The sequence below is a fragment of the Sander lucioperca genome, chromosome 21 (genome assembly GCF_008315115.2).
Source record: "Sander lucioperca isolate FBNREF2018 chromosome 21, SLUC_FBN_1.2, whole genome shotgun sequence".
Lineage (NCBI taxonomy): Eukaryota > Metazoa > Chordata > Actinopteri > Perciformes > Percidae > Sander > Sander lucioperca.
Window position 1 is genome coordinate 9,572,742 of NC_050193.1, and position 13,383 is coordinate 9,586,124.

At 41.4% G+C, this 13,383-nt stretch overlaps 1 protein-coding gene across 8 annotated transcripts in view; it reads left to right on the forward strand.

Moving 5' to 3' along the window:
* The first annotated feature begins 2,866 nt into the window (after nt 1–2,866).
* Nucleotides 2,867–13,383, forward strand: part of crebbpb (CREB binding protein b) — a 52,210-nt gene continuing 41,693 nt past the window's right edge. For all 8 annotated transcript variants that reach the window (XM_031312306.2, XM_031312310.2, XM_031312312.2 and 5 more), the window contains exon 1: nt 2,867–2,951. In XM_031312306.2, the coding sequence (XP_031168166.2) occupies nt 2,867–2,951 (85 nt within the window). The remainder of the gene's footprint in view (nt 2,952–13,383) is intronic.

Here is a 13,383-nt window from a genome sequence, read left to right on the forward strand (position 1 = left end):
ACTACAAACATGTTGATTTGGTTTGATTTATCAAGATGTAAGTGACATTCTGACCCAGCAGGATGGCACACTGAGAATTTCGATGCCAAAGAGTGTTATTGCCATCTCTTGGAGTTTCTTTGTATATCTTATCTTCTCCTTAATTTGCAGGTCATTTATATATTCACTAGTGTTAAAACACATATGCACAACGCACTCACTTTTTATGTACAGTATGCCTTTATATTGTATAGTATATGGGCATTTTCTATTATTTATATAAGCGCATGTACTAGAGTATTAAATAGTCTAAAGAACTGGGTCATTTTAACCATGTTGGAATAATACTTCTGTGTTCCGTTTGCCTGCATGTGTGTGTTAAAAAAAAAAAAAAGTGTGTTTGTAAAACTGTGTGGTTGTGTGTGTTTTGGTAGGGATGCTCTAATGTTATCATCTCAAAACGAATGACATGCTAGGACAGTATAATACAGATACAGACATCCTTTTTTTCTTTTCTTTTTTTAAATTTAAACTGGCCAAATAAAATGGTCTAAACACTAGATGTCTGCAGGTAGACAGTATTTCAGTAGCTGCTACCGCAAAGTTTTAATGAATTGAGCTTTCTTTGGAAATGTTTTTGTAGCATGCTGATAGGTATGCAAGTGAAGGTTAAAAATTTAATAAAGTCAGTTGCTGGGAAATGTTGTCCGTTTTAATTTATAGCCTGTACACTTCATCCGGTTCTGTATTCACCCATGGTGGATTGTAACTAAGTAGCCCACATGTTCTCAAGCACGTTTCTGAAATGGCCAACAACTTTTAGGTACTTGTACTTAAGTATTTTTGTTTGATGCTGTTTTATGTATTACACTGTTGTATACTACTCCATTGCCATACAGTGTTACTTTTGTAGGTTAAGTACAACACATTAGACACGTTTATAAAATATGCTACATAATGAGTACTGTTATTTTCAATCATTTAAACAGGCCTATGTTTTGCTCATAATACTTGTGTACTATCTCTTTTAAATGCAAAACTTTAAATTAGAATTAAGTATTTTTTACAGTGATTGCTACTTTTATGCTAGTTAAGGATCAGAATACTTTTTCTACCACTGGTATTTAAGGTTACCCATAGAGGGTATCAAGAGAAATGAGAATTACTTAAAATCTTTGGTTGAGTACATTCACTGTTTAAATATTTTGACTGCTCAGGAATATTTTGAAATATGAGAAATTCCATCCATCTTCATTTGGTTACCCGGGTCGGGTCGTGGGGGCAGCAGCTTCATTATTACTTTTCACTGAACACTGGACAGCGCTCCTATCCTGATAATTATTTGTTTTAATTTCTTAACAGCTGAAGCCGTACATGTAAGGTTTCATCCAACCTTTGCTGTTTAATTTGCACTTACATGAATACTTCAAATTCAAAATATGACTAAGGTAGATCTCAATAGAAAGTTGTTCTTATATTATGTATTAGTATATAGGGACTTTGATGGGACACTATAATATTTAGTTAAGGAAGAGGTATTCAAATTTGAAGTAAGTAAAAGTAGCAATACCACAGTATTAAAAACCCTGCATTCAAAGTACAACAGTATTAATGGCAAAATGTAAAGTATCAAAGGTACAGTGCTCATTATATATTTTAACGTTATTGTTATTGATGCAGCATTTTAGTGGTGCATTTGTACAATGTGGAGACAATTCGAAGTAGTTAAAATAGTACCAGGTAGTTTTAGTTTAATGTATAGCATTAGTTATTTTCCACCACCACTGGTAATAATATGATAGGCATAAACTAAATATATATAGGGACTAATTTAAGTATTTCTGTTTATTTCTGTTTGTGTTTTCCCAAAAGTGAGTCTTTTCTGTTTGTAGTATTAACTGTTGCTGTGTTTGTCAAATTTAAAGCAGGTAGAACATAGTACATTTTTATTTTTGGGGTTATTCCACCCCTAGAGGCAACTTCACGTACGTCCACGTGACGCACGGTGCACAGGTTTACGTCAGGGCGTCATAGCGCGACACCACCCCCTCCTCCCCCCACAGTCTAGCTGGGAAGAAAAAAAAACTTTTTTTTTTGTATCGGAGGAATCAACAGCCGCCATCTTGACGCGGCTCAGAATCGGGATTTCGGGGGGAGCATTAATTTTAAAAACCGATCGGAGCTACTCAGACGGGGCTCAAACGGCTTTTTTCGTGAAGAAAATCGAAGTGTTAGTCCTTCCGATGAGAATTAATGCAAACATGTGAGGATTACATGGGTTTTTGTCGTCTCGAAAGCCCACTGTATATTTGATTTCCCTTTTAGAGAGCGCCGCTTCTCGCCGTATCTCCGTCCCGAGACGCTGTATTTACCGGGAGACAGCGACGACAAAAATAATCCACTTCATAGAAAATATTTTTTGAATTTTGCTCTTTTTATTTAAGCCCGAGAGAGATTTTATGGCTGCTCGTTTCGACTGCGAAAAAGATGATTCTGTACATACGTGAAACCGGCGATCTGCGAAGAAAGGGATTTGCTTACGCCTTGTGTAATATTTTATGATTGATTTTTATTTATTTTTCTCGAACTGAAATAATTTTTGGACGTAATTATTGAGGATAATTATGTGGGTGTTGGGTGTTGGATTATCATGGGGTGATCTTCGGCGGCGAAGCGTGGCGCTGTTGCCTTTCTTTTGAAACCTTTTTCTCCAGGCAGCATTTTGCCAGTCTGCCAGTCAAGAAAAAAAAACCCGTTAAATTGCTCTTTTACACACAACGTTAGGAAAAGTTACCAGTTATTACTAGCCGAAGGCCGACGAGTTGGACTGAACCTGCTTTTATTTTCCTGCATCATCCTCATCCATTCACAAAATCTGCCGACCAGGATGGCTGACAATCTTCTGGATGTCGGACCCCCCACTGCAAAGCGACCCAAGCTTAATTCACCTCTCTCGGTATCAGATGGCCCAGGTAAGGACAATACATGCTTTTACAAATGTAACTTACTTACAAGGAGGACATGCTAACTTGCAATAAGATTTACATTGATTAAATCTATACACTGTACAATTTTGTAATGTATTTTTGAGACGGGATGCATCCACCTTTTAGGAAAAGAGCTACGGTGAAGTACACCCATCCGCCACTTCAGTTGTGCAGTACAAATATCATAGTAAAACTGTACCAAGTCTTTCTGGATTGTTGGATTAAATTGACAACTGATTGAAAATGCCATAAACTGCGATTAGTGGAAAAAGTACAAGCTCACTGCCTCTTTATCCCATGATAATTGCTTAACAGTGAGTATGCTCCCAACTTTGCAGTCTTAAAGTTAAGTTAAGTTAAAACACAAATGGTGCAAACCCGTCATAACACCCGAGATACAGTTGAATGAAATGTTGACAGTACATCTGCAGGGATTGGCGTTAGTTTCCTCTTTTCCTTTGGCACCTTTTCGGACTGATGCTCTAGTCTCGTGGCACCTGGACATTTATTAGTCACACATGATAAACAAATATTTATTGTGATCGCCTCTCGAGCCCTTCAGAAAAAAAACTGTTACCCACCAGCACAGAGGAACATGCTGCCTACGTATCCCTGGAGTTAGATTGGACGTAGTGCCTTGCTCATTGCCTCTTCAGCAGCGCAGAGACAGCACGAGCACCTGAACCTGTGTTGTCTGATTGAAAGATAATCTCTCACCACTACTAGGTGCCACTGAAGGCTGAGCCCCTTCTTTCATTCAGCAAAATGCTTGAATGATCTGGATAAATATACTGGAAGATTGCACATGTTTTGTACATACAACCAAGTTTTCTGCTTCCGGTATTATATATTTGGATTATATATTTGGCTAGCCAATGGGCATAATAAAGCTTCCGAGCTGAGAAAAACTGCTGCCATAATAAGTATTAGAAACTAGTCCTAGGGTCTCGTCTGCTTCTTCACCAGCCCAACCTACAGAGCAAATTTGGAAAGTTGGACTGTATTTGTATATTGTGTGGCCAGCACATTACATATTTACGTAAAATAGCAACTGATGGTATGCCACCCTCTCACATATAAGTTGTGAGGGTTGTATGTTTTCAGCACACATAACTGGTAAATTGTCTCCTGATGTTATGTTCTAATTTGTGTATGTGTTCAGTGGTTGATACAGAAATATAAGCATGTGCAGGATTTGTTTGTTTGGTTGTATCTTATACATGATCTTCAGCCCTATTGCCTCAGGACATTTTTTTACAGAAGGCCAGGTAGCCCTCTGGGCATGTAACGGGTGCATTTTTTAGAAGACTTCAACTCTAACAGTCATCACCCATATACATTTGCTGACTTTTCAGAAAATTGTTGTGTTTATCTGTGAGTGAGAGATGAGCTGATATTTCTTGTAGTGACACACAGTCATTTAATCGGAGTGGAGAAGTAAACATTTCAACCCCTTAACCTGAAGATATTACATTTGCAAAAATATCTAAGTTTGACAGTCACTAACAAATGGACAAGATAAATTTGAATACAGCGTAATAATAATTTGATATCTTGGCACCAGAGCTCCACATTTGTAGTTTCTTCAAAACTTAACAAGCAACTTTTTCAAACTTTTGTAGTTTCTCCAAAACTTACAAGTGACTTCTTCAGTCTTTAACAGAACTGTTGGCATCTATTTGTCCCACCAGGATCAATCTTGTCTTGTATGAACTAATTTTACATGGACATTATATGGCTGGGGACTCACACTTTCAAGAGGGAAAACTGCTGATGCTGCCTGTCTGAAAAGTGGACTGCAATCACATATACCTCTTTCACACCAATGACCAGGGGTTTGGCCAGGGCTGTCTGATCAGGGTTCAACCCTCCTTTTGGAAATTCAAACCAAGCCAGTCAACATGGGTATATCCCTGGTCATGACAATTCAGAGATCACCTGGGTCACAACCCGGGAGCAATGCAGAACAGTTACCTTAAGTGCTAGAGATGGGCGGGGCTTTACACATCATATTCAGTGAACAGCTAACTTGTCATACTCCAGTCCAGCTGTATAGGCTACCACAAGAACTAATATGTTTTGTAGCTACTTGAATTTGTCATTGCACAGTAGGGATAGAGGAGTTAAGCTTATTTTGTGTTTGTTTTGCAGTGATTACATTCTAAAGCACAAATAAATAACCATCACTTATCAGATGATTTTGTGCAGACGATTTCTCCTCTGCATATTTTTTGCAGGAGCTGGAAAAGGAAGTGGGTTACTCTAGTATCGATTTATGATCAATTTAAGACGAGGCGAGAACGCTTCTGTGTTTGATTTCATTCAAAGTAAAGTTGGGCTTTGCTGTTGGCTTCACGGCGTATTTCTTTTAGAGAGATTCGTGCTACCGCCGCAGCAGCTGCACTGAACTGCAGGCTGGAGCGGGGGTGCCGAGAGAATTAAACAAAACTTATTGTCATACGTTTACGTTCTAACGCTGGGTTTTTAACAGGCAGTTTTGCACGTAAAAACTCCACTACCGCTCTGCAAAAGGCAGACTAGTGAACATCCAGGAACTCACTGTCAGCGGACTATTCGGAAATGAATTGCTCCGCCCTGCTGTTGTTGAAGCTGCCTGTGAAATCCTAGTTTCATACAGTCTATGGTGAAAACCCAGCGTAAAGCACAGAGACAAAATCTATGTTCTTGTTGTGTGCGGCAACCTGCGCAATTCACATTGAAATCGACCCTAGTCATACCCTGATCCAACCTACCTGGCGACCTGGGTTGCGAAGCCAAGTAGATTGAGGAGGGTTACCCCATTCAAACACACAGTCGACCTGGGTATAACCCTGGTTGAGCCATCGGTGTGAAAGGGGTAGTACAGTGTTTCTTTTAGGATTTTTTTTTTTTAGCAGTTGGGGGGGGGGCAGGTCTGTCCGAACAGCAGGTTTTATTGTAGCCTACTTACACAGTAACGAGCGTAGAGGTATCTTTCCCAGTCAGGTGCATGTGCTGCGTGTTGTAACACACCTCTGGGGTGTGTGTGTGTGTGTGTGTGTGTGTGTGTGTGTGTGGCGCGGGCATCGCTGTTCAGAATCCTGTCTATTTTCCAAAATGTAACGCTTGTATCCAAACAAATTGTGCTTGAAGCTGCAAGCCATCCAATTATAACGACCTCATCCACATTGTCGAAATCATTTAGATATTGAGCCATTACATTGAAAATCTTTTAGATAACCGGAGCCTATGATTTACTGTAGCCATCCTAACAACACGCTACCTGAACGCCGTTTTCTTGTCTCCCGTTTCACTCTCCACAACGCTGTCTTCGGGCAAAAAGTCACGTCCTGTGATCGATAACAGTTAGCTAGCTAGCCTGTTTATGTTTCTTGTAATGTTAGCCTTAGTTATTAATTTCTTACCTTGATTTTGGTGTCTGCGTTTCAAAGCCATCTCCCACGGTGACGTTTTTGGTGGAGCTGTTCGTTTAATAGTCGACTCGGAAGAAAGCGAACATTTTGACAATAGTTCTACATCAACACAACAGTATGTGGAGTTAAACTGGACGGGCCCAATAACCTCTGAATAGTTCTACTTGTTGTGAAATTGCAATGTGAGCGGCAGCCAACGGGGGGGTGCATTGTGTCGGCAGGATCATTTAAAAGGCAACCGCGACTACATTGTGTGTCTGCCCTATTTCTGATACCGTGGCGGAAGAAATGTTGCCATGGCGGGCTGCCACAATAAAATCTACATAGAGGAAACACTGTAGTAGGTTCTACGTGAGAAGAGGATTTAATGTATCTTTCAGCAGAAAGTAGAGAAAGGAGGAGTGCTAAGAGGCCGTGTCTCAGGACTACGCAAGACAGAATGACAGGACAGGGTCTTAAGAGTCGGGTTGCAATTAACAATTATTTATTTTCATTGACGATTAAACTGATGATTATTTTTTCGATTTATCGTCTATAAAATCATATATATCCTATAAAATGAAAATAATGTCAAATAACGTCCATTAGGCTACTTTTTTCCTGTGTCCTGGGCGACGTCTTCAAATGTCTTGTTTTGGTCAACCTGCAGTCCAAACCCCCAATATATTCCATTTTAATTATATAAAACAGAGAAAAGCAGAAAATCTCGGAGAAACTGACAACAGAGAATGGTTGGAATTTTACTGAATCGATTATAATAGAAGTTGTCATCGACTAATCATTGCAGCTCGACTTAAGAGCTGAAAACTTCTCAATGAGCTCCCTCCATTTTTACTGCAACGTCATGCTTTTGACTAGGGCTGTCAATTGATTAAAAAATGTAATCTAATTAATTACATAATCTGTGATTAATTAATCAAAATGAATCGCATACATAATTAACGGTGCCTGAACCGATACTTTTTAAGAAAGTAAAAAAAGAAAAGAAAAAAAAGGGTACTAAACAACAGTCGGTGACATTAAAGAACGGCTTGTTTATTGCTAAGGCCATATGGTCAAAATTAAATGATTTAATAATAATGTATAACAATAACTTATTTCACTAGTAAATTGCTGTCGAACGACAAAAACAACAACCAGATAGGAAAAGGACATTTACAATAACTTCAAATGCACCACGAGGCTGTAGTTTACCAGTTTCATTGAACTTGAAACTTTACACCGTTCAGCGTTAGCTGTCAGCATTTTAACCGTTTTTAATCCAGCTACTAGCTAGCGGTAGGCTAACGTTAGCTGCTGTTAGTGAGTACTAGTGTTAACTAGCGTCACGTGCAGCGGTGTTTGTGTTGCCTGTATCGTCTTCAGAGCATCAGAGAGAAGAGCAGACATATCAGTGGCACCGGATTTCGGTAGCCAGGGTTGGCAAGAAGAAGATTTTTACAAGTAAATGTTCCAATTAATGATCCAGGCAGCACATTGTCGTCTCCCTCCTTCATTTTACAGTTCAATGGTGGCTAGAACGGCTCCGGGTCAAACGTCAAAATGGAATGGATTAATCTGCGTTATTTTTTTTAACGCGTTATTTTTTCTCAGATTAATTAATCGAAATTAACGCGTTATTTTGACAGCCCTATTTTGACTTAAACTTTTTCAATAACAATGGCTGAAAACAATGGTGTTGGGCACCACTTACAGAATGCGTATAAGTTAGTAGTAAAATGCTGCTTGTATCTTTTATCAACCATCCAGTCTAGGGTCCATCCAGCAACATTGCCCTTTTTGGCACATCCTAGTTGTGTATGTGTGTATACTTGCTGTGTACTGAACATATCCTTGTTGGTGTTCTTTGTGCAGTAGCTAGCACCAAGCATTAAAAAAGCATGGACCATCTCATTTCAGTCAGTTTTGGGTTTGCACCACTGCAGCCACCTCTTAACTTTCATCTTCCAGAGAGTATGAAGATGGTTACAGTTGCTTAATTGACATCGATTGGAGATCGGAAACACCTGTCTGCCATTTATAAAGAGCTGAGAAATGTGAAGTTTCATTGTTCGAACGGCTACATTATCTAGCCGCGCTGACAGTCCTCAGTCTTCAGCTAAGGTAGCTCATCTTCTCAGAGGGGTGACAGGAGCTTTTGCTGGGCAATAAAGCAGCCCAACACCGAGACGACTCCTCCTCCACTGCTGCCAGAAGCCCTTTCTGTCTCAGTTGACACACACACACACACACAACACAACACAACACATGTATTCAGTAAGACGTTGCACAGTGTCTCTTGTAGACCTGCTCTCTTTGAAGTCCTGGATGGTCTTAATTACACTGAGAAGATTTTAAGTGCCAGGCTGCAGATGGGACGATAAGTACAGTTCTTTTGTTTAAGTTGGAAAAAACCTTATTCTGAGAAAATGTGGAGGCAGATCTGTGAGAAACCTGTAGCTTGCAGCCTTGCTCATCTACTCTGCCCTTTTTCTTGCACACAGTTGCATGTACTTTTCTTTTTTTTTTTTAAGTTTACTCAATGGATGAAGTGAATCAGCGAATCTGTGTGTTGAACATTTTACACAAAGTTAAGAGGTGGCTGCAGTGGTGCAAACCCAAAACTGACTGAAATGAGATGGTCCATGCTTTTTTAATGCTTGGTGCTAGCTACTGCACAAAGAACACCAACAAGGATATGTTCAATACACAGCAAGTATACACACATACACAACTAGGATGTGCCAAAAAGGGCAATGTTGCTGGATGGACCCTAGACTGGATGGTCGATAAAAGATACAAGCAGCATTTTACTACTAACTTATACGCATTCTGAAAGTGGTGCCCAACACCATTGTTTTCAGCCATTGTTATTGAAAAAAGTTTAAGTAAAAAGCATGATGTTGTAGTAAAAGTGGAGGGAGCTCACTGAGAAGTTTTCAGCTCTTAAGCCGGAATACAGTTGGAAACCCCCCCCCCCCCCCACCCCCTCTCTGATTTCAGGTAGCACCTGGATGTTGGTGGATGCTGTGGCCTGATGGCACACTTCATTTAAAACAATAAAAAAAATGAAAAAAATTTAAAATTAGGTATTCAGTTGCTTTTAAAGATTCTTATTTGCTTCCGTAGATGTGTTACAAAGGAGTATTATCACAATATACCCGGTCTGGCTTACTGAGTCACGTTTGTGATTGGTAAGCCTTCATTATTGATAGTCTGACCGATGGCAAAGACGTCTCCCTTTGCCAGCTCACTGCACACTGAGCTGTCGCGCACAGATTAGCAACCTGTCTTTGATGTTTATGTTAATGTGTGACAGTTTTTATGGTGCTCTGGTCTCGTGTCAGTATGCGTTTGCACCTGCGGCCAAAGCCCAGCGCTAGGTTTGTTTTCATTTGTATGGCTGAGTGGGCGTGTCAGTGCGAGACGTGAGAAATGGGCAGCCACTCTCCAACCCTACGTGTCACCTAGCGGGGTTTCCTCCTCCTTTGTCTGGCCTGCGTGTATTATCACGAACCCCTGGGTAAGCATTATTCAGCTAAGTTAGCAGTAGCTGGTGTTTAAATATGTCATGTGTGTTAAAATGTTGCCTTTCACCAGCGTGGCAATGCAGTGTCAGCTGAGGTGTAACTGATTTGAGATGAGGAGAGCGGTGGGTGGCACTGGATGCCATACAATCAGCCACCCCAAACAGTCCTGCCCTGCAGCCCTCTTTACCTCTACCATTTTCCTCCCTCTGCTCTTATCCTTCCTATCTCACACATCCACACGATGCTCATATCCTCCTAGAGCAGGGGTCACCAACCTTTTTGAAACTGAGAGCTACTTCATGGGTACTGAGTCATACGAAGGGCTACCAGTTTGATACACTCTTCTGAAATAACAAATTTGCTCAGTTTGCCTTTAGTTATATGATTATTAATGATTAATGATAGTCATCTATGTGAAGACACTGATCACGTTAATGATTTCTCATTATCAATAATTATCAACAATGACTTAACAAGGTGGGAAACGGATAATATCAATATTAAATTTTCATTTTTAGAACAGGCCTGAGGGCTACTCATGTGGTCCTTGGGGGCTACCTGGTGCCCGCGGGCACTGTGTTGGTGACCCCTGGTCTAGAGACTGTAAGCTGTTTGATTTATTCAAATCTCAGTGTTTGTCTGCAAGAGCTAAATAAAAACAGTTTCCCCCTCTCAGATTGTGTAGCCATACCGAAGATTTTTTCTTGTCATTTTGTCTGAATAGCTGGGGTCTTCATAAGGGGTGACCCCGAAAAGTCGAATATTCGAAGCTTTGATCGAAGGAGTTTGATTTGACTACTAATCTCACAGTTGAAGTGTGTTTGCACTTTGAAATAGTAAAAGATGATCCAAAGTAAGTATAAGTTGCAAGTTGTGTGCCACCGCCCAATTCAGGAGCACAGCCGTGATCCTGTGCACAGCCCACGGCATGATCTGTCTCCCCCCCCAATGATCCCCAAATCCTGCACATCAGACCAGCAAGCCGCGTCGATATATGCGAAACAATGTTTGCGTTTGTGGCAGAAAAACAAGAGGATTGTAAAAGAAGTAGAGTGCGCGCACCGCAGGACAGACTTTTGCTCTGTGCGCTCCGCTTCTCGTCACCCGGGGCGCGCGCCAGCTGAGTGCTGACTCCGCTGAGTGACACGCGAGCACGCTCAAAACCTCTTTTAATTTATCTTCTACACCACTGCAACACTTTACAACAGTTACAAGCTACTCTTTTTTTTTTATGTCTGTGTCCTAATCGGTTGCATGTTTTCATACAAAAGGAGCTTTACAACCTAACCCAAGACTTGACGAATCTGATTTGACTATGTAAATTCTTAGTCTGGGGCACCCCTAGACTTCATAAACACTGTGCAGCAAATGACTGCAGCCCCAGCTTAACAAGTGCCACTATATTTGCACATCTTGAAGTCATCAGAAACGCTTCTTATAAAGCACCATGTTTTACAAATGTGCTGCCAATCAAATGTGTGGAAATCAGCCCAGCACAGTGCTTCCTGGGTTTATAAATGTGGCATGAAATTTTCCTAATTTTTTCTGCAAATTCTACTTGTGGTGGAATTTCCGGAAACACCACGTTGTGATATGATGAGACTAAAGGGAAAGCTTACATGACGACATCAGGTCATTCATAGGTCACAGATCAGGGGACGAGAATATTCGGCCTGTCTCTAACAACCAAACCTCAGTGTATAAGTCAGTGCATTTACATGCAGATTAAAAACTATTAGTATTAAGGCAATACCCTGATTTCTCAAACGCCATGTAAACACCTTACCCCGGTTAAAATTGGAGTTCTCATAACCCGGTTAACAGATGTAGAGAACTCCTTCAGTAAGCGGGGTATCCCTCCATGTATACACCTTAACCGGGCTATGTTCGGTTTAAGCATCTGCGCGTACTTCAACTGCCCCTCCCCTCTCTGCTGCGAGTAGTTGTCGTTGCTATGACACCATACAACAAAACAGCTATGCCCGAATTAGCAGTCCGTCGGCAGAAAGAGCCTGCGGTCCGTCTGTTTCACTTCCCGCCAAGGCAGCAGCGAACTCCGGTAGATGGCTAAACCGATTGTCCATCTCCAGGGCTGTCAGCGCTGTGTCTCGGCAAAAAAGTGGAGGCAGGGTTTGGAAAAAACCTGGAAAAGTTTCGGAATTTGAAAATTGCAAATTCCAGGCCTGGAAAGGTTTTGGAAACATTAAAAGACCCAGAAAGTTTTGGAAAAGTCATGTAATTTTTTTTTTTTTAACACAGCATAATAATATGTGATTTAATAAATGTATTTTCATGTCGTCTTAACCTCACCGTTCTATTCGGGGCGCGATATTACGAATCCCACATAACCACATAAATTGTCTCTGAGGGTAAACTTTAACACAGATTTGTATTCTTATTGTATAATGTCAAATGACATTTTCAGGAATACATAGTCATGGAAATTTGCCAAAAAGTCATGAAAAAGTATTGGTTAAAATGCGTATGAACCCTGTGGAGGGACTGAGCAACCTGAGTCACGGCCGCAGGCTAACGTTAATGTTAGAGAGAAGACACACCAGCCCGATATTCGGGCGTCGGGCCGTCTGGCGAGGTTCGTGACTCGAGTCTGTTCGGTGTGTCCCGTGCCGTCGGCCGTCCGAGGAGCCGTCGGCATTCATTTGGGCCGACCCGACATGTTCAGTCGGGGACAGGGCAGTCGGGACTCACCCGGAAATGGGGAGCGGATGAGCCGCTCAAAATCTGACGAAAAAATGTTTTCAGAAACACGTTTCGGTGAACTATTTTAGTACAATATGAGATCGTATTCTGAACGAGACGCCATGACAGTCTGGCTGTGAATTTCCGGAGAAAAAAGAACCATGTGACGCGTTGGTCCAATCAGCTGCCGGTTTTCATTTTCTGGGAAATAATCAGACTGTTAATGGAAACAATACAGAGCAGCGCCGCCTGCTGCTATGGAGACGTATTACGTTTCGCGCACGCGCAGAGCGTACGCTCAAGTCGGCGTCGCCTCAGTGTGTTCTGAGGCATTTTTTGGACCTCGGGCCCGACTGATTAGTCTGACTGGCTTTTCTGCCGACGATCGGCCCGTCTGGTTGGTGTGTCAGGGCCCTTAGTTAGCTAGCTAATTCCACCCGACACTGATTACAGATAACGTTATAATCAGCCGAACAGTTGTCAGTCGTCTGGTGTGAACACTGTGTTTCTACGCTGTGACAAGAATGTGTAAATGAAACCATTAAGTTGTTACATTTTACTTCTTGAAAGGCCGATCGGTGTAATGTTGACATAGATCAACCGGAAGAAATAGCCAGTTGTGCGTTGGCAGCGCGCCACCTACTGTACCGGAGGTAGAGTTACTCCTGTCATTCTCCCTATTCCTCCCCGCTCATGTATACGGGGAGAACTGGCATAACCCAGTTATTCACTAACCAGTTACTGCTGTGCATGCAAACGCACTGACTGTTTGTCAGCTACAGATACATTAAGGGA